The sequence below is a fragment of the Lepus europaeus genome, chromosome 10, assembly GCF_033115175.1.
Source record: "Lepus europaeus isolate LE1 chromosome 10, mLepTim1.pri, whole genome shotgun sequence".
Classification (NCBI taxonomy): Eukaryota; Metazoa; Chordata; class Mammalia; order Lagomorpha; family Leporidae; genus Lepus; species Lepus europaeus.
The window spans coordinates 102,454,511-102,480,700 of record NC_084836.1 but is presented as its reverse complement, the minus strand read 5'-3'; the positions used below and the strand labels follow the sequence as shown (position 1 = coordinate 102,480,700).

General features: G+C 43.5%; 1 protein-coding gene across 7 annotated transcripts in view; it reads left to right on the top strand.

The window, feature by feature from the left end:
* The window catches only part of NCOA6 (nuclear receptor coactivator 6), a 114,254-nt gene that overhangs the window by 15,936 nt on the left and 72,128 nt on the right, over nucleotides 1-26,190 (top strand). For 5 of the 7 annotated variants that reach the window (XM_062204076.1, XM_062204075.1, XM_062204074.1 and 2 more), the window contains exons 2-5: nucleotides 13,932-14,010; nucleotides 15,066-15,170; nucleotides 19,768-20,051; nucleotides 23,651-23,806. In XM_062204076.1, coding sequence (XP_062060060.1) covers nucleotides 19,817-20,051; nucleotides 23,651-23,806 — 391 coding nt within the window. In that variant the 5' untranslated portion in view covers nucleotides 13,932-14,010; nucleotides 15,066-15,170; nucleotides 19,768-19,816. Of the gene's footprint in view, nucleotides 1-11,188; nucleotides 11,334-13,931; nucleotides 14,011-15,065; nucleotides 15,171-19,767; nucleotides 20,052-23,650; nucleotides 23,807-26,190 lie in introns of those variants that run through there. The other 2 variants (XM_062204072.1, XM_062204071.1) reach the window with 2 other exon arrangements.

Genomic DNA, 26,190 nt, shown 5'->3' with positions numbered 1-26,190 from the left:
CATAGGATTGGTCAGTTCAGAGGGACCGTTAGCATATGGGAGAATGCTGGCGAAGAATGCTGGTGGAGAGTGCTGGTATAAAATGCAGAGGTGGCACGGGATTGGTTGGTTCGGAGGGACAATTAGCATACCGGAGAATGCTGAGGGAGAGTGCTAAGATGTTACAGGATTGGCCGGTCGCAGTGACATCATAAGTGTGCGCCTAGAGACTCTCCGAAGGGAGGGGCAGCTCTGCTCTGGGCGCGCCCAGAGGTTTCCTGGAGGGGAGGGGCATTTCTGCTCTGGGCGTGCCTAGAGGTTCTCTGAAGGGGATTGACTTTTCCTTCCCAGAGAACGTCCTGCCCGCTAGACTCTGGGGAACATCTAACGTCTTAAGAAGCCCCTGATATTTGCCCAGGCCTAATTTCTTGTCCCTCTCCCTCATAAGGGTCCTTCACTCCCAGGATCTGTTAGAAGGAAGATAGATTGGGAGGAGAGCAGCTGGAATTCCAGTATGGGATATAGTATTGCAAGTGATAGCCTAACTCACTGCACCACAATACCTGTCCCTAGAACTCATTTGTGTGTGTGGTGTGAGGTAAGATGCAGTTTCAATTTTTCCCCCGTACATAACCAATGATCCCAGCACCGTTTGTTGAATGGGGAGTATTTCAAATTGTGAGCTCTTTTTTGTGAAATCTATCTGAGTTTCTAATTCTGGCTCTGCTCCTTGTTAATTTTATGACCCTGGACAAATTACATACTTTGTTTATGCCTCAGTTTCCTTATTTTAAAAATAAAGATGAGGTGAGTGTTATGGCACAGTGAGTTAATAAGCCTCATCTGCCCCTGCTAAATGCCTTATAAGTAGTATTTTATTTAATCCTCACAAAAACCCATTGAAGTAGGCACAGTTTTTAAATAGCTTTTTTTTTTTTTTTTTTTGACAGGCAGAGTGGACAGTGAGAGAGAGAAACAGAGAGAAAGGTCTTCCTTTGCCGTTGGTTCACTGTCCAATGGCCGCCGCGGCCGGCGCGCTGCGGCTGGCGCACCACGCTGATCCGATGGCAGGAGCCAGGTGCTTCTCCTGGTCTCCCATTGGGTGCAGGGCCCAAGGACTTGGGCCATCCTCCACTGCACTCCCTGGCCACAGCAGAGAGCTGGCCTGGAAGAGGGGCAACCGGGACAGAATCCGGCACCCCTACCGGGACTAGAACCTGGTGTGCCGGCGCCGCTAGGCGGAGGATTAGCCTATTGAGCCGCGGCGCTGGCCTAAATAGCTTTTTTTTTTTTTTTTTTTTTTTTTTTTATTTTTGACAGGCAGAGTGGACAGTGAGAGAGAGAGAGACAGAGAGAAAGGTCTTCCTTTGCCGTTGGTTCACCCTCTAATGGCCGCTGCGGTAGCGCGCTGCGGCCGGCGCACCGCGCCGATCCGATGGCAGGAGCCAGGTGCTTTTCCTGGTCTCCCATGGGGTGCAGGGCCCAAGCACTTGGGCCATCCTCCACTGCACTCCCTGGCCACAGCAGAGAGCTGGCCTGGAAGAGGGGCAACCGGGACAGGATCGGTGCCCCGACCGGGACTAGAACCCGTTGTGCCGGCGCCGCAAGGCGGAGGATTAGCCTGTTGAGCCACGGCGCCGGCCCTAAATAGCTTTTTATAGATAAACAAACTGAGGGATATGGGGCCAGTGTTGTGGAGCGCTGAGTTAAACCACCACCTGCAGTACATGAATCCCATATGAGCTTGAGTTCAAGTCCCAGCTGCTCCACTTCCAACTCAGCTCCCTGCTAATGCACTAATGTACTTGGGCCCCTACCTCCCAGGTGGGAGACCTGGATATAGTTTCTGGCTCCTGGCTTTGGCCTGGCCCGGCCCAGCCCCAAGGTTTGCAGACATTTGGGGAGTGAAACTGCGATTGAAGATCTTTGTCTATCTGTCCCTCTTTCTTTCTTTCTTTCTTTTTTTTTTTTTAAGGGAAAGAGTTTATTGGGGGGAGACCTGACAGAATGGAGGGGAGGGGCGAAGAAGGAAAAGAGGGAGAAGTAGAGTGTGAGAGAGACAGAGACAGAGGTCAGGAGACGGAGAGAGGGAGGGAGAGGGAGACAGAGAAAAAGAGAGAGAGAGATGCTCAAAAACAGGTCCTTTTAAAACTTTGCGTGGTGGGGGCAGGCAGGGAGGTAGGAGCAGTGAATCCCATTAGGATATGTCCCTCTTTCTTTGTAATTTCCTTTCAAACAAATGAATAAAGGTTAAAAAAAACAAAAACAAAAACTAAGGAATAAAGCTAACAGAGAAGCATATGAGCCCAGGCAGTTTAATTGCAAAAACCTGTCCTGCTGATTGCTGCACTTGTATGATTAAATCACAGAAGGCCTTGAATGCTCTTTTCTGTTCAGGCTGGGAAGTTTGGACTTCCAAACTAAATAAGCATTGGGGAGCCCTCGAAAGTTATATAGTGATATTAGCTATGTGTTGCTATAATGAAAGCTTTACATTAGGAAAGTAAGCCTGGTTGTGAAGTGTGGGGTCAGCAGAGGGAGAAAGAAGAAACAGAGCACTGATTTACTCTTCCCACCTCATGAGATTGGTATTTCCTGAGAACTGGACCAATGTTTTCTCTGCCACCCCACTTTCCTTCTTCCAGCCCATCTGTTCTAACATATACTTATTTTATTGTCTGGTATTTTTATTTATTTTAAAATTTTGATATATTCTACCTTACTTTATTTTAAAAAGAACTTAAAGGGGCTGCCTAGGAGCTAAATGAACCTTTTCTGAGTTAATTAATTAAATTACTCTGTGTATGTGTGTACATAAAGGGGATACTATGGCTTCGATGGAAAGAGTAATGCAATCTAGAGTTTGAGGACATGTATTTTATACACAAACCTGATGAAACAAAAGGCTAGTACCACATTTCTAACTTGGGAAGAATTATATATTATGTGTCAGAATATTAATGATCAGTTATGATCAATAATGTTAGTAATCACCAAAATCAGGGGAGCATTCATCCTTTAAATTGGCATTAGATTTGTGCTTATCATTAACCAGCTGCAGTCCCCACATGCACACAGAAACCACAAGAATTCCTGTTAATCAGCTCCTTAACTCATATTGAACTTATTAGTTCCATAGTTCCTATTTATGTACATTTTCTAAAGACCAGACACTGGGACCAGCACTGTGGCACAGTGGGTTAAGCCACAGCCTGCAGGGCTGGCATTCAATATGGGTGCAGGTTTGAGTCCCGGCTGTTCCACTTTCCATCCAGCGTCCTGCTAATGTGCTTAGGAAAGCGGTGGAGGATAGCCCAAGTGCTTGGGCCCCTGCCACCCATGTGGAACACCCAGAAGAAGCTCCAGACTCCTGGCTCAGCCCTGGCCATTGTAGTCATCTGGGGAGTGAACCAGCACATGGAAGCAAGCTATCTCTCTATCTTTCTCTCTGCCTTTCAAGTAAAGAAATAAACACTTAAAATATAATGCTAGACTATTTTGCATATGTAACCAGTTGGTTTTACTGTTAATAATTTGACATAAGTCCTTATTGAGAGCATTAAAAAGAATGGATACTGAGGTCAGGAAATGGTTGCATGAACATTAGGCTTTAATTTCCTTTTATGGGTGGTACAGCAGCTGAGAGAGTGCACAGTTGTGAACCTAGGACATCTGTTTTCCATTCATTTTTTGCTTGTTTTTTGTTTTGTTTTTGCTGTTGTCATTTGTAATATTTTCAGAATGTAAGTAGGAGAGTAAATATTAAATTTAAAATATAATATTACCAAAATATTTGCAATTTTGCAACAGAAAGTAACTAGAAGGCCTAGTTTGTAGCTAACTGCCTCTGTGACCAAGGGCAAATCATATACCATTGTGGGGCTTTGTTTTTTATACCAATTTAGAATCTTTTAGGGATTCAGCCCAGGTCAGATGTACTGTATCTGTCTTTAAAATATGTGAAGTCTAACACACATAAAGAAGATTTCACAAATCATAAGGATAATGAATTATAAAGCAAACACATTTATACTGAGGTAATTTTGAAAATGCTTTGAGAGATTTGCTTTGGAGATTCACAAGCTTTTCTTGTTAAAAGCCACTGGACTAGAGACTAGATCATCTCATGTCTTTTACAACATTTTCTAGAATAAAATTAGTAGAAACAACAGTAGAGAGAAGGAATTTGGCCACTCATAAAACTGTACTTTGAATAGTCTTTTCTTGGGAATATATTTAGTCTTTTCTTCTGATGCTTCTCTTCTTCCCCTTTGCCCCTTTTCCTTTTTGTCTAGGTCCTGGGAGGAATGGAGAGGGGTCAGAAAGTTCTTAAACAGGTCTGTCAATTCTATAGACTACAAATGCAAGTTTGATTTATAAGAGACTCAGCTTCAACTTAAACAAAGGATTGAGTTAGAAATAGACTTTACTTTTTAAAAAGAAAGCATTTTGATCTATAGATATTATAGGATATTTCACTTTGACAAGCTGCATTTGGCATGTGGTTAGGTCTAATCTGACTAAATTAAGTAAGATCTATTTAATAAAAAGGCCTTTATCATTTATGTTGACCATGTGTATGGCATGTTGATTTCATGGAAAGTACCAAGAGAAGATGAAAAGATGAATTCTCAGTTGTCTGTGATTCTGGAGGAGAATGTAAGCATAGATAAAGAAGGAAGGTAACTTATTTGGCCTTGTTTTCTGATTTTATAAAGTTGAAAAAAAAATCAAAAGCTGCCTTAGAAATCACAAGGAAGGACAGGTCTATGTAGTTGTTATTTACCTCCCTCTCCTCCTGAATCAGCTCTGCCCAGACAAAAACTCCAGCTCAGCGATTTCACAACTTGTCATTACCCTAGAGTCACCTGTGGAGCTTGGGGAAAGCTGCTGGTGTCTGTCTCCTGCTCTTCTCCACCCCATCAGCCCCCAGATTGTGATTCAATTGGCTTAGGAGGGTATGGCCTTGACTTTGGAATTTTTAAAAGATCCCTAAGTGATTCTAAAGTGCAGATGAGTTTGAGAACTATCCTCTACCTAGTTAAAGGAGAATTGGCTATTGTGTGACTTGTGGCTTTTTTTCCCCCATAAATATTTGAATAAGTATGTGGATACAACTATTAATGTTTTGATTTTAAAATTCTATGCTTTAAACCTATCTAAATTCTTATTAGAATATACTTCAGGAAAAGAGGTGCCATGTCTGCATTTTTAAAATCATTGTATCTTTAGCATTTAAAACAAACTTGCATAATTGAATGTTTGTTAAATGAGTGAATGAACCTATTAGTCTCTAGTGAACTGAGATTGTATTTTCAGTAGTTCTGAGCTTTTACTAACAGTATGAGTATGTAGAGTGATGTGGTATGGTGTAGTATGAAACCCAACTTCTAGAAACCAAGTGCCTGGGCTCAAATCTTGGCACACTCTAGTTGGGTGGTCTTAAGCAAGTTACTTAACTTCTCTGTGCCTCAGTTTCCTCGTTCATAAAATGGGGGTAATAGAATCTCTTTCATGGGGTTGTTGAGGGTGCTGAGTTAATAATGCAAAGTGTTTATAACAGTGCCTGGCATGTAAGAGTGTTTTGTAAGTTTTAGAGAAGCCCCAGATTCTCTGTAGTTTGGATAAGTTACCTGTAGAATGTAGTTTGAGGATAAGTTGGAATAACAGAATCAGCTATATTAAAGAAGGCTCCACAAAGATTTCATTGTTTTGGGTTATCTTAATGAGTAAAATTTGCATACAACAAACTATCAACTTGAAGTGTACAGTTCAGTGGGCTTTGACAGATATGATATTTCTTGTGAAACAACTTACATACCTAAGATACAGAAAATTTTTATTACCCCACAGAGTTACCTTGTGCCCCTTTGCAGCCTGTACTTCCCAATACCACCATTTAAATATATTGTTTTGCATTTTCTAGAGTTTTATATAAATACATTGACACATTTTACTCTCTTTTATATGTGACTTCTTTCACTCAACATAATAATTTTTATATTCAACCATGTTATAGCATGTATCTGTGATTCATTCCCTTTTGGTGCCAAGTAGTATTTTGTTATATGGACATAACATGTTGTATCTATTCACCCGTGATGGATATTTGGATTGTTTCCCAGTGATTGCAAATTGTGAATTAAGTTTCTGTAAGCTTTCATGTACAGATCTTTATGTAAACATGTTTTAATTTATTCTCAAGTAGGTAACTAGCAGTGGCATTGCTGGGTCATTTGGTATATCTACCTTTTTAAGAAATTCCCAATTTATTCAGGATTCCCTGGGGTTTATGTTAGTTACCTTTTATTGCATAAATTACCACAAGTTTAGCCTGTTAAAATAGCACACACCGGATAGGCATGTGGCACAGTGGTTAAGTTTTTGCTTGGGAGGCCCACATCCTGTGTTGGAGTGTCTGGTTCAGATCCTGGCTCCTATTGTGGCCAGCGTCACCTTCGACACACAGGTCTTGATGCTGCTTAGCATGCCCACATCCCATATCAGAGTGATTGGGTTTAGGTCCTGCAGGGCTCTAGTTCTGATTCCAGCTTCCTGCTAATGGGCCACCCTGGTAGGCAGCAGGTACTTGGATCAAGTACTTGGGTCCCTTATATCTACATGGAGACTCAGAATGAGTTCCTGGCTCCTTGCTTTTGCCTGGCTCAGCTCTGATTGTTGTGGACATTTGTGGAATCAACCAGTGGATAGGAGATCTCTTTCCATCTGTTTCTCTGTGTCTGCATTTCAAAAAATAAAATAATAATAATAATAAAAACATTTTTAAAAAAGAAAAAGTTTAGCCTGTCATTAATCATCATGAAATGCAAATCAGAATCACGATTAGATGCATGTCCCACCCACTAGGAAGCTATAATCAGAAAGATAAAAAACAAATGTTGACAAGGGTGTGGAGAACTTTTACTGGTGTCACTGCCTTGGAAACATTTGTCAGTTCCTCAGAAAATTAAACAGGGCCAGCACCGTGGTTCAATAGGCTAATCCTCCACCTTGCGGCGCCGGCACACCGGATTCTAGTCCCGGCTGGGGCGCCAGATTCTGTCCCGGTTGCCCCTCTTCAGGCCAGCTCTCTGCTGTGGCCCCGGGAATGCAGTGGAGGATGGCCCAGGTGCTTGGGCCCTGCACCCCATGGGAGACCAGGAGAAGCACCTGGCTCCTGCCATCGGATCAGCGCGGTGCCATTGGAGGGTGAACCAACGGCAAAAGAAAGACCTTTCTCTCTGTCTCTCTCTCACTGTCCACTCTGCCTGTCAAAAAAAAAAAAAAAATTAAAGAGATAGCATAGGACCTAGCAGTTTCACTCTCAAATATACATTTATATATTAAGGGAGTCTTGTAAAAGTGCATGGAAAAGTCACATCTTTTATTTCCATTTTTCCATGAATTTTTTGAAGTCCCCTCATAGCCAAGAGAAATGAAAAGATAGGGCTGTGGTCTAGTGCTGTGGCTCAGCGAATTAAAGCCACAATCTGCAGCACCAGCATCCCATTTGAGTGCTGGTTCGAGTCCTGGCTCTACGAGTGCTGGTTCAAATCCCAGCTGCTCCACTTGCCATCCAACTCTCTGCTAATGTGCCTGGAAGGCAGTGGAGGACGACCCAAGTGCTTGGGCCCCTGCACCCAAGTGGGACACCTGGAAGAAGCTCCTGGTTCTTGGTTTCCGCCTGGCCCAGTCCTGGCTGTTGTAGCATCTGGGGAGTGATCCAGTGGATGAAAGATTCTCTCTCTGTCTCTCTTCTCTCTCTATAACTCTGCCATTCAAATAAATAAATCTTTTGGGGAAAAAAAAGCCATGTCCACACAAATGTTTACACACACAGATATTCATAATAGCATCATTCTTAATAGAAAAAATGGAAACAACTCAAATATCCATCAATTAATGAATGGCTAAAAATATTGCCCATTGTTTGGCAGTTAAAAAAAAAAAGTAGTAGTATTACTTGCTACAATATGGATGGACCTTGAAAACATTATGTAAGTGAGAGTGATCAATCACAAGAAGACATATTATATGGTTTGATTTATGTGAAATAATCAGACTGTGCAAATCTGTAGTGGCAAAAGTGGATTAGTGGTTACCCAGGGCTGGGGAGGGGGCATTGATAGAAGGAAATGGGAAGTGACACTTGAAGCACACTGGGTTTCTTTTGACAGTGATGAAAATGTTCCAGAGCTGAATGTACTCAAAACTACTTAATTTATAAAGTACTATCAATAGATTAATTGTATAGTGTGTGAATTGTATCAAATAAAGATATTACCAAACTAAAACCAAAAAGTGGGTGCTGGCCTTATGGTGTATCAAGTTAAGCTTCTGCCTGCAATGTTGGCATCCCATATGAGCACCAGTTTGAGACCTGGCTGCTCCATTTCTGTTCCAGATCCCTGCTCACGCGCCTGCGAAAGCAGCAGCAGATGACTCAAATGCTTGAGCCCCGGCACCCACATGGGAGACCTGGAAGAAGCGCTGGGCTTCTAGCTTCGGCTTGGCCCAGGCCTAGTCACTGCAGCCATTTGGGGAGTGAGCCAATGGATGGAAGATTTCTTCTTCTCTTTCTCTCTTTCCCTCTCTCTTTTCCTCTGTCTGTAATTCTGTCTTTCAAGTAAAAAATAAATAATAATTTTTTAAAAAATCACCCACAGTGTCACTACCCAGATGTAGCACTTTGAACATTTTGGTGAAATTTGTCCAGAGTCTTTTCCTTCTGGAAAAAAAAAATGCTCATTCTGTAATTACACTGGTTTTATTTTTTATTTATTTTTTAAATATTTATTTATGTATTTGAAAGATGTATATATAGAGAGGGAGAGATAAAGAGAGAGTGCCCATCCACTGTTTTGCTCCCCAGATGGCTGCAAGGGCAAGAGCTGGGCCAGGCTGAAACCAGAAGCCAGGAGCTTCATCTGAGTCTCCCACATTTATGCAGGGATCCAACCACTTGGACCATCTTCTGCTACTTTTCCTAGGCCATTAGCAGGGAACTGGATCGGAAGTGGAATAGCCAGGACTTGAACTGGTGCCCATATGGGATGATAGCATTGCAATCTTTACTTGCTATGCCACAACTCTACCTCCTAAACTGGTTTTTAATTTGCTTATGTTGAGAAAAATCACATGACATTTTTTCTTTATATTAATACATTTATAATATTCAAAAATTAAGTGAATGGTGTAGAAGTCCACATACACATACTTACCAGCTAGGTTTAACAAAAATTGATACATTGCCACATTCAATCTATTGGTTTCTTCACTGAAATATTTTAGAGCAGACATCATGTAGTTTTGCCTCTTTTTCAATTTCTGTTTCTAAAAAGTAAGGTCATTTTCTTATGTGATCACATTACCATTATCAGACATAAAAATTTAGTAAGTTTTTATGTTATCTAAAATATACTTTATATTAAAAATTCCCCCATTCACTCCAAATTGTCTTTAGTGTTGGTTTAATGTTGTAGCAATTTAAATACTTTTATAACATTTTAATGACTGTATATTTTTTAAAGATTTATTTATTTACTTGAAATCAGAGTAACACAGAGAAGGAGAGCTCTTCCATCCCCTGGTTCACTCCCCAGTTGGCCACAACGACCAGAGCTGTGCTGATCCGAAGCCAGGAGCTAGGAGCTTCTTCCAGGTCTCCCACATGGGTGCAGGGGCCCAAGGATTTGGGCCATCTTCTGCTGCTTTCCCAGGCCATAATAGAGAGCCGGATCAGAAGTGGAGCAGCCAGGACTTGAGCTGGCACCCATATGGGATGTCGGCACTGCAGGCGGCAGCTTTACCGACATGCCACAGCACCAGCCCAACAGTATAATCCTTTTTTTCTTTTTAATTTGAAAGGCAGTTACAGTGATATAGAAATCTTCCATCTGCTGATTCACTCCTAAATAGCTGCAACAGCTAAGACTCGCTAGGCCAAAGGCAGTAGCCTAGAACTCCGTCCTGGTCTCCCATATGGATGGCAGGGGCCCAAGTACTTGTGCCATCTTCTGCTGCTTTCCCAGGCACATTAGCAGAGAGCTGGGTTGGAAGTGGAACAGCTGAATCTTGAACTAGAGCTCCCATATGGGATGCTAGTGTTACAAGTGGCAGCTTAATCCATTGTGCCACAATACTGGCCCCATATAATGCTTTATAAATTTCCAAGTACATGGATTTAACTTGAAAATTCCCATTATTTACTTATTCCTATTTTTATTGCATTGTATTTAGCTTGACCTGGGTAGGGGGGAGGTATGTGTGTTGTGATATATGATCAGTTTTTTAAATTTTTTCATAGATGCTTGAAAATACAAGTTTATTTTCTTTAGGATACAAAGTTCACATCTGTTAATTATGCTAAAATTTTGTACATCATTATGGTTTGTTTGCCTACTTGAGCTGTCAGATTGATAATGCTCTTTAAAAAAAAAAAAGATTTATTTATTTGAAAGGGAGAGGGAGCGACAAACAGTGACAGAAAGAGAGAGAGAGAGAGAGAGAGAGAGATCATCCATCCACTGGCTCACTCTCCAGATGGTCACAGTGGGCCAGGAGCCCAATATTGGGCCAGGTGGAAGCCAGGAGCCAGGAGCTTCATTGGGTCTCCCACAGGGATGGCAGAGCCCCAAGCCATCTTCTGCTGCTTTCCCAGGCATATTACTAAGGAGCTGGATGGGAAGTGGAGTAGCAGGAAGCTGTAAAGGAAGTAGGCATTCTGCTATGGGATGTGGGCATTCCAAGCGATGACTTAACCACTGACCCAATTGCCTGCACCAGATAGATTTTTTTTTTTTTAATCTCAGCCCTTCCTCCGTTTATTTTTTCTTGGATGAATAGAAAGGTATACAGGTCTAGCATTTGCCGTATTAATAAGGAGTTAGGTTCTCCTCACTGGCTACCTGGTACCTGTATGAATTCTCCTTTCAGATGTTGAGCTAAGTGATGAATTGATGCCTGGCTTTTCGGCCATAGCTATACATTATAATTATTTAGGAAACTTTAAAAAATAAGTGTCTACATCCCACCAGGTCTCCCATGCCGCATGAGCATTTAAACTGTTGGGGCTGGCGCTGTAGCATAACGGGTAAAGCCGCCGCCTGCAGTGCCAGAGTCCCATATGGCTGCCGGTTCAAGACCCAGCTGCTCCACTTCTGATCCAGCTCTCCGCTATGGCCTGGGAAAGCAGTAGAAGATGGCCCAAGTCCTTGGGCCCCTGCACCCATGTGGGAGACCTGAAAGTGGCTCCTGGCTCCTGGCTTTGGATCTGCACAACTCTGGCTGTTGCAGCCACATGGGGAGTGAACTAGCGGATGGAAGACTCTCTCTCTCTGCCTCTCCTTCTCTCTGTGAGTAACTCTTACTTTCAAGTAAAATAAATATTTTAAAAAATAAATGCTGGCAGGCGCCGTGGCTCAACAGGCTAATCCTCCACCTGTGGCGCTGGCACACCGGGTTCTAGTCCAGGTCGGGGCGCCGGATTCTGTCCCGGTTGCCCCTCTTCCAGGCCAGCTCTCTGCTGTGGCCAGGGAGTGCAGTGGAGGATGGCCCAAGTGCTTGGGCCCTGCACCCCATGGGAGACCAGGAGAAGCACCTGGCTTCTGCCTTTGGAACAGCGCGGTGCGCTGGCCGCAGCACGCCGACCACAGCGGCCATTGGAGGGTGAACCAACGGCAAAAAGGAAGACCTTTCTGTCTCTCTCTCTCACTGTCATCTCAGTCTGTCAAATAAATAAATAAATAAATAAATGCTACATGCACAAAGCCGTCTACTCTGTGTGACTGCCTCACAGAAGGCTGGTGTTATCCCTCCCCCACTTTTGCTGCCAGAAGGTGTTTGGGAGGAGGTATAGCCACATTTTGGGGCTTAATTAGAAATCTGTCACTTTCTGCCTAGCTCTACATACTGTATTTCAAGCCCCATTCCTGCTTTTTTGGCAGATAAATTATCTTTGAATCCAGTAGTTCTTTGAGCAGCAGTTTAATTTCCAGTGCTATTATAATTTTGAGTCTCAGTGTTTTCTTAAATATAAGCATTTTCTTAAGTATATCAGTGAAAATGTTAACTGCGACTTGGAATTGGCTATTTGAAAGTAGGAAGAGGGGCCGGCGCCACGGCTCACTAGGCTAATCCTCCACCTAGCAGCGCCGGCACATCGGGTTCTAGTCCCGGTCGGGGCACCGATCCTGTCCCGGTTGCCCCTCTTCCAGGCCAGCTCTCTGCTGTGGCTAGGGAGTGCCGTGGAGGATAGCCCAAGTGTTTGGGCCCTGCACCCCATGGGAGACCAGGAGAAGCACCTGGCTCCTGCCATCGGATCAGCGCGGTGCGCCGGTCGCAGCGTGCCTACTGCGGCGGCCATTGGAGGGTGAACCAACGGCAAAAGGAAGACCTTTCTCTCTCTCTCTCTCTCACTGTCCACTCTGCCTGTCAAAAATAAAAATAATAATAATAATAGAAAAAAGAAAGTAGGAAGAGGCTGGCGTCCTGGCTTAACAGGCTAATCCTCCGCCTTCCGGCGCCGGCACACCGGATTCTAGTCCTGGTTGGGGCGCCGGATTCTATCCCAGCTGCCCCTCTTCCAGGCCAGCTCTCTGCTATGGCCTGGGAAGGCAGTGGAGGATGGCCCAAGTGCTTGGGCCCTGCACCCGCATGGGAGACCAGGAGAAGCACCTGGCTCCTGGCTTTGGATCAGCGAGATGTGCCGGCCGCAGTGGCCATTGGAGGGTGAACCAACGGCAAAGGAAGACCTTTCTCTCTGTCTCTCTCTCTCTCTCACTATCCACTCTGCCTGTCCAAAAAAAAAAAAAAAAAAAAAGTAGGAAGAATGAGGGAAGAGTGCAAACATTAGCTACTACTAGAAGGAAAAATGAAAGATCCTGCAATCCAATGATTTCCAGGTGATCAGGGAAATAGGATAACATTGAAGTCAGAGAGCCACGATTTAAAATAGTCATAGCATCGCTAGGTCTGTAAAGTATGGTACAGTCCCCTCATTTTCTACATGACAACAAAGGAGCCAAGAAATTTTTAACACACTAATGTCACAGACATAGGAAAAGCAGGATGAAACTCAGGGTAACATAGTTTACTTTTTGATTCTCTGTACTTTTGTTTGATTTTCTTATAAGCAGTATAGCCTTGCATTACTCAAGTTAAAAGCAGAAAATTTTAAATAAACAATTGAAGTTTATAATAGGCAAAAGAAAAGAAGAAGCAGCTTTTGTTCTTCCACTATCACTTTCTTGGGACAAATTATTTATCCACATTCCCCACCTGACTCAGTTACCTCATCTAAGGGGAAAATGATGTATGAAAACTTTGATGCCTGGCTTTTCGGCCATAGCTATACATTATAATTATTTAGGAAACTTAAAAAAAAAAAGTGTCTGCACACCACCAGGTTTGCCATGTCACATGAGTTTTAGTATTTAAACTGTTGGGGCTGGCGCTGTAACGTAAAGGGTAAAGCCGCCGCTTTGGTGGCATAATTAAACTAAACTTTGGTGGCATATTAGAATCACCTGAGTAGTGTTTAAATCCCACAACTTGGGGCTGAAGTGCAGACCTTAAAGTTACCCAAGTAATTTTAATATATAGCCAAGGTTGAGAGCCGGTGAAGTTCTTTCAGAGCCCATACTCATTTGATCTCAAATATTCTGACTTTAGTCATTTTGGATTAGTTTGGGCACTTTTAATTAGGGAATTTTAGCTCGATAGACTACATCTGCCTGGTTATTATTTCTGCTAATAGCGCACTGTGCACTGAGTGGAGTAGGGTAACCCTCGTGGCTGAACTTGAGATTGGAAGACCCAGCTCTAATTCTAATCCTGCCACAATCTTGGTCTATAACTACTCTGTCACATTGCAAAACCACTATGTTGGTTTCAGTTTTCCTCTGTGAAAGAGTGAAGAAGTTTTACTAATTATCCTCTAAATTCTTTTCTAGCTCTGATAAAACTTCAAGTTTGTGAGCCAGGAGGTGTGGAGGACAGGCAGCTGGTAGACTTCAAAAGCCTGAAGAATAGGTGAGCAAGGGTTGCCAGGATACTGATAGGAGCATTGTTGAGGAGCCAGCTGTGGGCAGGGAGGAGGGAGGGTGGGAAGAAACAGAATATGTGAATAAAAGAGCCTAGAGGTAAAGAGTGTGGGGCAGGATAGCTGAGGGGGACCAGTGTCAAAGACTGGCCTGAGGGAACATGGAGTTAGAGGAGGCATTGGCTGAGTTCTTATCTGACTCTCAGGAGAAATGGGGTCAGAGGAGCCCTTGTCAAAGCAAGAGAATAGAAGGCAGAGCTATTTTGGTTGTTGTATGTCTGAAATGGGATAAGAATAGGAATATTGTCACCAAGGGTTTAAGAAGGCACTGGACTGGATAGCTGACTTTAGTTTTTGAATAGATAATCTATTCACATTTTTCAAAAATCAAACATTATTAAAAAGATATACAGTGAAAAGTCTTGATCTCACCCTCAACTCCCATGGATTTTTTTTTTTTTTTGGACAGGCAGAGTGGACAGTAGAGGGAGAGAAAGGTCTTCCTTTTTGCCATTGGTTCACCCTCCAATGGCCACCGCGGTAGGCGCGCTGCGGCCAGCGCACCGCGCTGTTCCGATGGCAGGAGCCAGGTGCTTCTCCTGGTCTCCCATGGGGTGCAGGGCCCAAGGACTTGGGCCATCCTCAACTGCACTCCCTGGCCACTGCAGAGAGCTGGCCTGGAAGAGGGGCAACCGGGACAGAATCCAGCGCCCCAACCGGGACTAGAACCCAGTGTGCCGGCGCTGCTAGGCGGAGGATTAGCCTGTTGAGCCACGGCGCCGGCCTTAATGATTCTTAAGTGAAGCTAATGCAAGTCCCTGAATTTGTCTCTTACCCTCCTTGAATGTTTGTTGATGAGTCACTTAAGATCTCAGCAAAATTGTTCTTTGTAGACTTAATGAAAACTATTTTAACATTCTTTGAAGATGCCAATGTTAGCTTGATAACATGAAAATAGCATTGATTTTTGTTGCAAAGATAGTTCGTTGCTGGAATTTCTGTGTATTACTATGACTTTTCAAAAAATTCTCTCTCTCATTTTTAGAATTTTGATTTGGCTGCTACCTTGAAACAAAGCACTAAACATGCCAACTTGTTTGGACTTAGAAGATGACCTGGATAAATGATAAAAATTAAGAAACACATTTTGGTGAGTAAAATTTTGAGAGAATAAACAAGGACCAACCTAACATTTATCCTTTCAGTTTTTCTGGTATTGGAAAAACTGTCTGGAATATATTTATTCTTCATAGAGACGGTGAATAAAATATGAGGAGGGTTCAAAAGGTTCATGGAAAAATGGAATTAAAAGATAATGTGGGGCTGGCACTGTGGCATAGCAGGTAAAGGCCACCACCTGCAGTTTTAAGCCTGGAACTCCATCCGGATCTCCTATGTGGGTGCTATGGCCAAAGAATTTGGGCCATCTTCCACTATTTTCCCAGACAATTAGCAGGAAGCTGGATCAGAAGTAGTGCAGTGTCCCGCGCTGTGGCGTAGCAGGTAAAGCCGCTGCCTGCCATGCAGGCGCCATATAGGCGCCAGTTCTAGTCCTGGCTGCTCCTCTTCCGATCCAGCTCTCTGCTATGGCCTAGGAAAGCAGTAGAAGATGGCCCAAGCCCTTGGGTCCCTGTACCCACGTGGGAGACCTGGAAGAAGCTCCTGGCTCCTGCCTGGCCCATAGTGTTGTTAACCTGGCCATTCCTAACTTGGGGTTAGCTGACACGTGACGTGGTGTGTTCGCCAATGAGGAGTTTCTGTACTTGCATACACAGCCTTCCTGCCATGATCAATGACTTAGGAGACTTTCAAAGTCCAAGTTTTTAGCTAGTCTCCTTTTCAGTATAAGACTCCTGGAAAATGTTTCTTAAATTTTAAATTATTCTCATGCAGTTGTTCCAACTTTAGAAAAGCTGCCAAATAACTATGGTTTTTTAGGAAGTTTCAGGCATCTTCTTCCTGCTGAGTGACAACTTAATTAATTAAATAATTTGAAAGGCAAAATAATACACACATAGGGAGACAGAGAGAGGGAGGCAGAAAACAGAGGTCTTCCATCCACTGGTTCACTCCCTAGATGGCTACAATGGCCAGCATGTGCCAGGCGGAAACCACAAGCCAGGAGCTTCATCTGGGTCTCCCACTTGGGTTACAGGGGCCCAAACACTTGGGCCATTTTCCGCTGCCTTCTCAGGCACATTAGCAGGAGATGGATCCAAAGAAGCTTAGCCAGGACTCCAACCAGTTCTTTGATATGGGATGCTGTTGTTGAAAGTGGTGGCATAACCCGCTGCACCACCATAATGGTCCCTGAGCAACAATTTTTTGGTTTTTGTTTTTTTAAGATTTATTTATTTATTTTAAAGTCAGAGTTACTCAGAGAGAGAAGGAGAGGCAGAGAGAGAAAGAGAGAGAGAGGTCTTCCATCCAATGGTTCAGTCCCCAGTTGGCCGCAATGGCCAGAGCTGCGCTGATCTGAAGCCAGGAACCAGGAGCTTCTTCCAGGTCTCCCACGTGGGTGCAGGGGCCCAAGGACTTGGGCCATCTTCTACTGCTCTCCCAGGCCATAGCAGGCAGCTGGATTGGAAGTGGAGCAGCTGGGTTTTGAACTGGCGGCCATATGGGATGCTGGCGCTGCAGGCGTTGGCTTTACCTGCTACGCCACAGCGCTAGCCCCCCCTTTTTTTAACTTAATATTTTATATATATATATATGTATATATATATATATATAATGAAAACTATTTATATATGTAAGATTTATTCTTTTGAAAGTCAGAGTTACACAGAGAGGAGGGAGAGGCAGAGAGAGAGAGATCTTCCAATGACCAGATGACCACAACTGCTGGGTCTGGATCAGACCAAAGAGAGGAGCCATGAGCTTCCTTCAGGTCTCCTAATGGGTTGCATGGGCCCAAGTACTTGGGCCACCTTGTGCTATTTTTTTCAGGCCGTTAGCAAAGAGTTGGATCGGAAGTGGAGCAACTGGGACACAAACTGTTGCCCATATGGGATGCCGATGTTGTAGTTAGTAGTTTTACCCACTACTCCACAGTGCTGGCCCCAAGATAATATATGTTTAATTTACATTATAATCACAGGCTGAATGACTAAATAAAGAGTTTAATAAATAAAAAGGCCATAGTCCAGGAAGAAAATAGGCAAGGGTTATAAACACCAATCAAATGAAAAAGTGTTCACCCTCACTTATATAAAGTAAATTAGCAACAGCTTTTGAGCTCTAAAAAATTTTTGTTTTGTTTATTTACCTCTAAAGTTCACTGAAAGCTGTAAAATATAGATGGCAGTTAAATAAGGATAGTGGTATTTATAAGGGATTTTCTAAATGCTGTTGGTTTTTGGCTACCCAAATCATACTTTTCCACTATGACAGTCATAACAATAGAAAAGGATTTAATAGGGGCTGGCGCTCCGGCATAGTAGGTTAAGCCTCCACCTGCGGTGCCAGCATTCCATATAGGCTCTGGTTCAAGTTCCAGCTGCACCACTTCCCATCCAGCTCCCTGCTAATGCACCTGGGAAAGCAGCAGAGGATGGCCCAAGTACTTGGGACCCTATACCCACATGGAAGAAGGTCCTGGCTCCTGACTTTGGACCAGCCCAGCTCAGACCCTTGTGGCCATTGAGGCATGAACCAGAGGATGGAAGACCTCTCTCTGTCTCTCCCTCTCTCTGTCTGTAATTCTGCCTCAAATAAATAAATAAATCTTAAAAAAAAAAGAAAAGAAAAGGATTTAATAGCTAAATATGAGGTGCTTTACTCAAATGTAAAATACTGAAATGTGAAAGTATTTTTCCATATTTACATATAATGAGAGAACTTTTCTCCCAAAAGATTAGATTTTTTAAAAAGATTTATTTATTTATTTGAAAGGAAGAATTAGAGAGAAGGAGAGTGAGAGAGAGATCTTCCATTGCTGGTTCACTCTCCAGATGGCCACAACAGTCAGGACTGAGTCAGGCAGCAGCTAGGTGCCAGAAGCTTCTTCCAGGTCTCCCACAGAGGCCCAAGTACTTGGACCATTTGCTTTCCCAGGAACATTAGGAGGGAGTTGGATCAGAAGTGGAGCAGCTTAGACTCAAATCAGGGCTCACATTGGGTGCCGGGGGAGTTTACCCCACCACGCCGTAACACGCACGGGCCCTGCTTAGGTTGGTTTTTGGAAAACCTTTGCTGTTGAAGTTAAGTCAGTATTTAAAAAAGAAAATTTAAACAGTTTTAAAAGCTAATTGTTTTTCCATTTCTCTAAGTGATATAACCATATTACAGCACAATTAGACTTGCATTTCCTAACCTAATGACTTATAGCATATTTATAAAATAGGAAAAGAAAATTTGTCAGTATGAACCTAGCATAATCACTGTCTGTATTTTGGGAGATTTATTTTCAGTCCTTTTTTTCTTATCTTTTTTTTTCTTTTTAAGTTGTAATTATAATTTACATAAGGAATTTTTTTAAATTAGAAAATTTGTGTGAAATTATTTTTTTTCCATACTATTCTTGCTTAACATGAATGCTGAAAATTGATGTTCATTCATTCACTTTTAGATTAAGAACATGATCCTCAATCCCAAAGCTAATGGTAAAAATAGCCACACTGTGTGATCTTTAATGCATGGCTCGGGCAGCATAACATATAATGAGAGAATTTTCCCCCAAAAAGATTAGATAAAAGAAATAGCAGAAAATGTAACTTTGGGCCAGCGCCGTGGTCCACTTGGCTAATCCTCCACCTGCAGCGCCGGCACCCCGGGTTCTAGTCCCGGTTGGGTCGCCGGATTCTGTCCCGGTTGCTCCTCTTCCAGTCCAGCTCTCTGCTGTGGCCCAGGAGTGCAGTGGAGGATGGCCCAAGTACTTGGACCCTGCACCCGCATGGGAGACCAGGAGAAGCACCTGGCTCCTGGCTTCGGATCAGCGCGGTGCGCCGGCCGCAGCGGCCATTGGAGGGTGAACCAACGGTAAAGGAAGACCTTTCTCTCTGTCTTTCTCTCTCTCACTGTCTAACTCTGCTTGTCAAAAAAAAAAAAAAGTAACTTCTTCAGATCTGAATGTTAACAACTTAGTTCTGTCTAGGACACAGTTCTTTGCTTTCATAAACATGTATTAACTACTTATTTTCCTTTCATAAAACTTTTGAATTTTTTTGCATCTGAATCATTATGTTCAGCCATACTATTACTATTAATCCTTTAAAAGTTCTATAAGATGATCTTCATGACAGATTTTAGGATTTTAAGTGATCATCGAGATGATTTCATTTGAGTCAAGTTGTACTTTGCAGGCTGGATTAAGAGGAAGACTTCAGAAATCTTGGCTCCTCTGAAGCTTTTGGCAGGACTATAGTAAGGAGAATCTTGATGAATGCCTGGCTCTGTGGGGCTATCCTAAAGCTTATGTATATAATTGATTCTCAGAAAGTACTTGTTTTATTTTCTTTGTGATCCTTTGTTCTTACCTCCAGATGTTCTAGGCTTCTAAAAAGATAGCATTTAACATAATAAGAGGAACATTAGTCAAGACTGATATATTTTTCTTCCAGTACGTTTAAGAAATAATTGTTTTAGACTATCTTAATTAAAATAATTTTTATTGTCCCTATAATTTAAAAATTTTGTGTGACTTTTTTATTACTTAGCAAATAAAATTTTGACTTAGCTATGGATTTTACATTGTTGAATATAGAATTATATATTATAACTCTTTTTGCGTCCTCTCCTCTTTTCAGAGGTTTTCTTATTGTCTACTTGGCATATGCTTCTGGAGTAATACTCACCATGGTTTTGGACGACCTTCCAAACTTAGAAGACATCTATACTTCCTTGTGTTCATCAACAGTGGAAGACTCAGAGATGGATTTTGACTCTGGACTAGAAGATGATGATACAAAAAGTGATGGTATCTTGGAGGATTCCACAATTTTTGTGGCCTTCAAAGGAAATATAGATGATAAAGACTTCAAATGGAAACTGGATACAATATTGAAGAATGTACCCAGTTTGCTACACATGGGTAATTTGCTTTAATTTTTTTTCCTTCTTGTAACTCTTTTTGAATTAATTACCTTTCTATGGTTATCCTGATTTTAAAAAGTAAAAGTTCACTAAACTGGGTTGAAAGGCTGATTTTAAGCCCAAAATTGGAACTTTTAAGATTAGATTCACTCCCCAGTTGGCCGCAGTAGCACTGGCACTGTAGGCAGTGGCTTTTACCTGCTATACCGCAGCGCTAGCCACAATAAGATTGTTAAAAGTTAACTAATTGAGGAATTGATATTGATGATAATTTCATTTTAAAGAATGGAAAACAGGGCCGGCGCCATGGCTTAACAGGCTAATCCTCCACCTGGGGCGCCGGCACACCGGGTTCTAGTCCCAGTCGGGGCACCGGATTCTGTCCTGGTTGCCCCTTTTCCAGGCCAGCTCTCTGCTATGGCCCGGGAGTGCAGTGGAGGATGGCCAAGTCCTTGGGCGCTGTACCCCATGGGAGACCAGGAGAAGCACCTGGCTCCTGCCTTCGGATCAGTGCGGTACGCCGGCCGCAGCACGCTGGCCGTGGTGGCCATTAGAGGGTGAACCAATGGCAAAGGAAGACCTTTCTCTCTGTCTCTCTCTCTCTGTCCACTCTGCCTGTCAGAAAAAAAAAAAAGAATGGAAATATCTCAGGCCCGATTTAGCTGAAAAATTAGTCAACAACTCCATACAAAATAATTTTCCCTTGGATTGTGACTTCAGCGAAAATAAATTTATTGATCCTTTGCTCATACATTCCAATAATAAAAAAATTGGTCACATGGTTACCATTTTATGGCTTTCTCAAATTCAGAAAAGCTATGGATAGAGGAGAGCGCCTACATGTTGTCTAAGGCACTTCCAGCTCTTAAGCCCTTCTTCTACATTGGGTTTATCCAGACATGAAATTCACTAGTAATGTGGGAAAAAGAGACCACTTGCTAAAGGCAATGAGGTAACACAATCCTAAGAATTTGGAGGGGTTGGCATTGTGGCACAGTGGACAAAGTGGCCACCTGTGATGTCAGCATCACGTATCAGATCACTGGTTCAATTCCTTGCTGCTCCGCTTCCAGTCCAGCTCCATGCTAATGATCCTGGGAAGGCTACCGCCTGCATTGCCAGAGTCCCATATGGGTGCTGGTTCAAGTCCTGGCTGCTCCACTTCTGATCCAGCTCTCTACTATGGCCTGGAAAAGCAGTAGAGGATGGCCCAAGTCCTTGGGCCCCTGCACCCATGTGGGAGACCCAGAAGCTCCTGGCTCCTGGCTTCAGATCAACCCAGCTCCAGCTGTTGTGGCCATTTGGGGAGTGAACCAGCAGATGAAAGATCTCTCTCTCTGCCTCTGCCTCTTTGTAACTCTGCCTTTCAAATAAATAAGTAAATAAGAGATTTTTTTAAAATTATTGTAAAATATATATAACATAAAATTTGTCATCCTAACCATTTTTTAAAAGATTTATTTATTGGAGCCAGCATTGTAGCCTAGTGGGTACAGCCACTTCCTGCAATGCCAGCATCCCACATGAGTGCCAGTTCGTGTCCCAGTTGCTCTACTTCCAATTCAGCTTCCTCCTAAAGGCCTGGGAAAGGTGGCAGAAGATGGCCCAAGTGCTTGGGCCCCTGCCACCCATGTGAGAGGCCCAGAAGAAGCTTCTGGATCCTGGCTTTGACCTGGCCCAGCACTGGCCATTGCAGCCATCTGGAGAGTAAACCAGCAAATGGAAGATTCCCCCCCCCCTTTCAAAATAAATAAATCTATTTTTACAAGAAAAAGATTTATTTACTTACTTGAAAAGCAGAATTACACACAGAGAGAGAGAGAATCTCCCATCTGCTTGTTCACTCCCCAAATGACTGTGATGGGCAGGGCTGGACCAGGCCAAAGCCAGGAGCATAGAACTCCATCCAGATCTCCCATGTGATGCAGGGTCCCAAGGACTTGGGCCATCTTCCATTGCTTTCCCAGCTGCATTAGCAGTGCACTGGATCAGAAGAGCAGCAGCAAGGACTCGAACTGGTGCTCATGTGGTGGGATGCTGGTGTTGGAGGTAGCAATTTAACCTGCTGTACAACTCCAGTTCTTCAACACATTCTCTCTCTTAAAAAAATAAAAAAAAGGATTAATTTATTTATTTTAAAGGCAGAGTTAGAGAATCTTCCATCTGCTGATTTGACTTTTGGGAATGGGCACACAGGTTAGAGCTGGGCTGGTCCGAAGTCAGGAGCCAGAAGCTTCTTCTAGGCCTCACATATGGGTGCAGAGGCTAAGCACTTGGGCCATCCTCCACTGCTTTCCCAGGCTGTTAGCAGGGAGCTGGATCAGAAGTTGAGCAGCCCGGACTTGAACCAGCACCCATATGGGATGCCAGTACTGCAGGCAGTGGCTTTAACACTGTGCCACAGCACTGGCACCAACACATTATCTCTTATTTCTGTTTTTCTATGAATCTTTTGAAGCTCTCTCATATCTGCATCCAGTATTTTTATAGAATTCCACTTAAAATTTGAAGCTTTTCCTTAGCTTGAACTAAGTCCAAAAGTAGATGCTATTCTATTAATTTAGATGTATGTCCTTCTTCTCTCCTATGTTCTTACTCCATCTTCTTTCCATTTATTCTGTGCCTATCGTGTGTCAGGTACTGTGCTAGATTTTTTTACCTGTATTATCTCATTTAGTACTCACAATCTCATCAAGTAGTTTTTTTCATAGTTTTAGAGAAGAGAAAGGTAAGTTATAATCAAGTTAAGTAGCTTATCCAAGGCCACCCAGGTGCTAAGTAGTAGAACTGGAACCAGATTTTTTTCTGTTATTTATTTATTTGAGAGGCAGAGAAAGGAAAAGATAGAGTGAGGGAAGGAGAGCTCCCATTTGCTCTTGCTTTCCAAAGGCCCTGATGACCAGAAACTCAGTCTAGGTCTCCCATGGGAGTGGCAACAACCTAATCATTCAAGCCAGCACTGCTGCCTTCCACTGTCTGCGCTAGCAGGAAGCTGGAGTCTGTAGTGAGAGCTGGTTCTTGAACCCAGGTACTCTGATATGGGTTGGGGATATCTTTTTTTTTTTTTTTTTTGACAGGCAGAGTGGACAGTGAGAGAGAGAGACAGAGAGAAAGGTCTTCCTTTGCTGTTGGTTCACCCTCTAATGGCCGCTGCGGCCGGCGCACCGCACTGATCCGAAGGCAGGAGCCAGGTGCTTCTCCTGGTCTCCCATTGGGTGCAGGGCCTAAGCACTTGGGCCATCCTCCACTGCCTTCCCGGGCCACAGCAGAGAGCTGGCCTGGAAGAGGGGCAACCGGGACAGAATCCAGCACCCCAACCGAGACTAGAACCTGGTGTGCCGGCGCCGCTAGGCGGAGGATTAGCTTGTTGAGCTGCGGGGCCGGCCAGTTGGGGATATCTTAACTGTCGACTTATCTGCTAGGCTAAATGCCTGCCCCTGGGGTTAGTTTTGAAGTCTGTTTAACACCAAAACCCAAATTCTCTCAGCTATTCCAAGCTAGTACTTTGCCTTGCTTATTTATTTGTTTCCAATTTTTAGTTCCACATCTTCTAATGCTTAAAAATTCTAATGCTATTATCTTTCTTTCACGGTGAAGAATCCAGCAAGCTAAAGGTACAGAAGGTGGAGCCCTGGAACAGTGTTCGTGTGACATTCAACATCCCCCGGGAAGCAGCGGAGCGGCTACGGATCCTGGCTCAGAGCAACAACCAGCAGCTTCGGGATCTGGGAATTCTCTCCGTTCAGATTGAAGGTCTCTTACTTTGCCTTGTGCCCATCTGGACCAAAATATAGCAACAGTGGAATAATGGCATGATTTTCTTTGCTGCTTTGTTTATTCCTCTGCTTTGTTCTGTTCCAGAATGCTAGTTGCTCACCTAACCTGTGTTTCCCATTGCAGCACCTTTAGATAAAGAGGGATTGAGGCTGTGGCTGGATCGTGATGCTCCTCAGCATCTGTAGCCTCAAACTCCATCATTTTGGCTAATTTGACCATCAGTTTCTCACACTGAGTTTGCTGGCACCCTGACCAGGAACTGATTTGTCTATTCAAAAATATTTAATGTCATTTGTTTCCTTTAACTAAATAAACTTTATTTTCTTTTTTCATCTAACAAATCAAGAGGCCCTGAATAGTCCTTTTGTAGCAATATTAATTTTCTAAATATTTTGACCAGAGTAATTCTTTTCTTTTTTTAAAGATTTCTTTCTTTATTTTGAAAGTCAAGAGTTACAGAGACAGAGAGAGAGCTTCTTTCCACATGGGTGGCAGGGCCCACGTAGTTGGGCCATCCTCAGCTGCTTTCCCAGGCCATTAGCATGGAGCTGCAGAGTGATTCTTTTCAAAATGAAAATATGCTAAACACAGATGCACAGCTTAAAACCCTGCTATTGCGGGACTGGCGCTGTGGCTCAGAAGGTTAATCCTCTGCCTGCAGCACTTGCATCCCATATAGGCACCGGTTCTAGTCCTGGCTGCTCCTCTTCCAATCCAGCTCTCTGCCATGGCCTGCACCGATCCGAAGCCACGAGCCAGGAGTCTCCTCCAGGTCTCCCACATGGGTGCAGAGGCCCAAGGACTTGGACCATCTTCCACTGCTTTTCCAGGCCATAGCAGAGAGCTGGATTGGAAGTGGAGCAGCCAGGACATGAACTGGCGCCCATATGGGATGCCAGCACTGCAGGCAGTAGCTTTTACCCACTACACCACGGCGGCCCCTCCTCTGCCTTTTTCATTCTTAGCTTATGTAACTCTCCTCTCTTGCTTTCTGTGTTTCAGCCCTTCCATCTTTCTTTTGGCTTACTGAACATACAGTTCTTCCTCCTGCCACGTCTGCTTTGCCTTGATGTTTTCTCTCTATGGAATAGTATTCCCTTCCAATCCTCTTTCCCTTACTCGGCTTACAAGTATCAACTTAAAATTTTGAAGTATACACTTGGCCTTCTGTATCCACAGTCCACATTTATGAATTTAACCAACTGCAGATCAAAAATATTCTGTACTCATAACATGTGCATACTTTTTTCCTAGTTATTTCCTAAGTATAACAGTTATTTATGGGGCAGCGCCGTGGCGCAATAGGTTAATCCTCCGCCTGTGCCGCAGGCATCCCATATGGGCACCGATTCTAGTCCTGGCTGCTCCTTTTCCAATCCAGCTCTCTGCTATGGCCTGGGAAAGCAGTAGAAGATGGCCAAAGTTCTTGGGCTCATGCACCTGCATAGGAGACTGGGAGGAGGCACCTGGCTCCTGGCTCCAGATCAGCACAGCTCCGGCCATTGCAGCCATTTGGGGAGTGAACCAGAGAAAGGAAGACCTTTCTCTCTGTTTCTTCCTCTCACTGTCTGTAACTCTATCTCTCAAATAAACAAATAAAAATTTTTAAAAAAATAGTTATTTACATAGCATTTACATTGTATTAGATATTACAACTAATCTAGAGATGATTTAAAGTATAGAGGAGGTTGTGCACAGGTTATATGCAAGTAATATGCCATTTTAAATAAGAGACCTGAGCATCTGCGGATATTGGTATCTTCAGGAGTGGAGCTGGAACCAATCTCCTTAGATACCAAAGGATGACTATTTAGGCTATTGATACATTATAGAATATAATAGTAGTTTCCTAAAAACCCAAATGTTGGAGCCAGTGCTGTGGTATAGTGAGTTAAGCCACTGCCTATAGCACCAGCATCCCATATGGGTATCAGTTTGAGTCCCAGCTGCTCCACTTCAATCCAGGTCTTGCTAATATGCCTGGAGGGCAATGAAAGATGGCCTAGGTTCTTGGGCCCTGCCACCCATGTGGGAGACCAAGATAAAGCTCCTGGCTCCTGGCTTCAGCCTGCCCCAGCTGAACTGGCACCTTCAACACAAACATCCAATATTGTTGTTAAGTCAAGTCCTGGCTGCTCCACTTCCAGTCCAGCTCCCTGCTAATGCACCTGGGAAAACAGTGGAAGATGGCCCAAGTTCCTGGGCCCCAGCACTCACATGGGAGGCCCAGATGAAGTTCCTGGCTCCTGGCTTCTGCCAGGACAAGCCATGGCTATTGAAGCAGCAAATGGAAGATCTCTTTCCCATTCTCTTCTTCCTCTTCCTTTTCCTCTCCCTTCTTTCCTCTCTTTCTCGCTCTA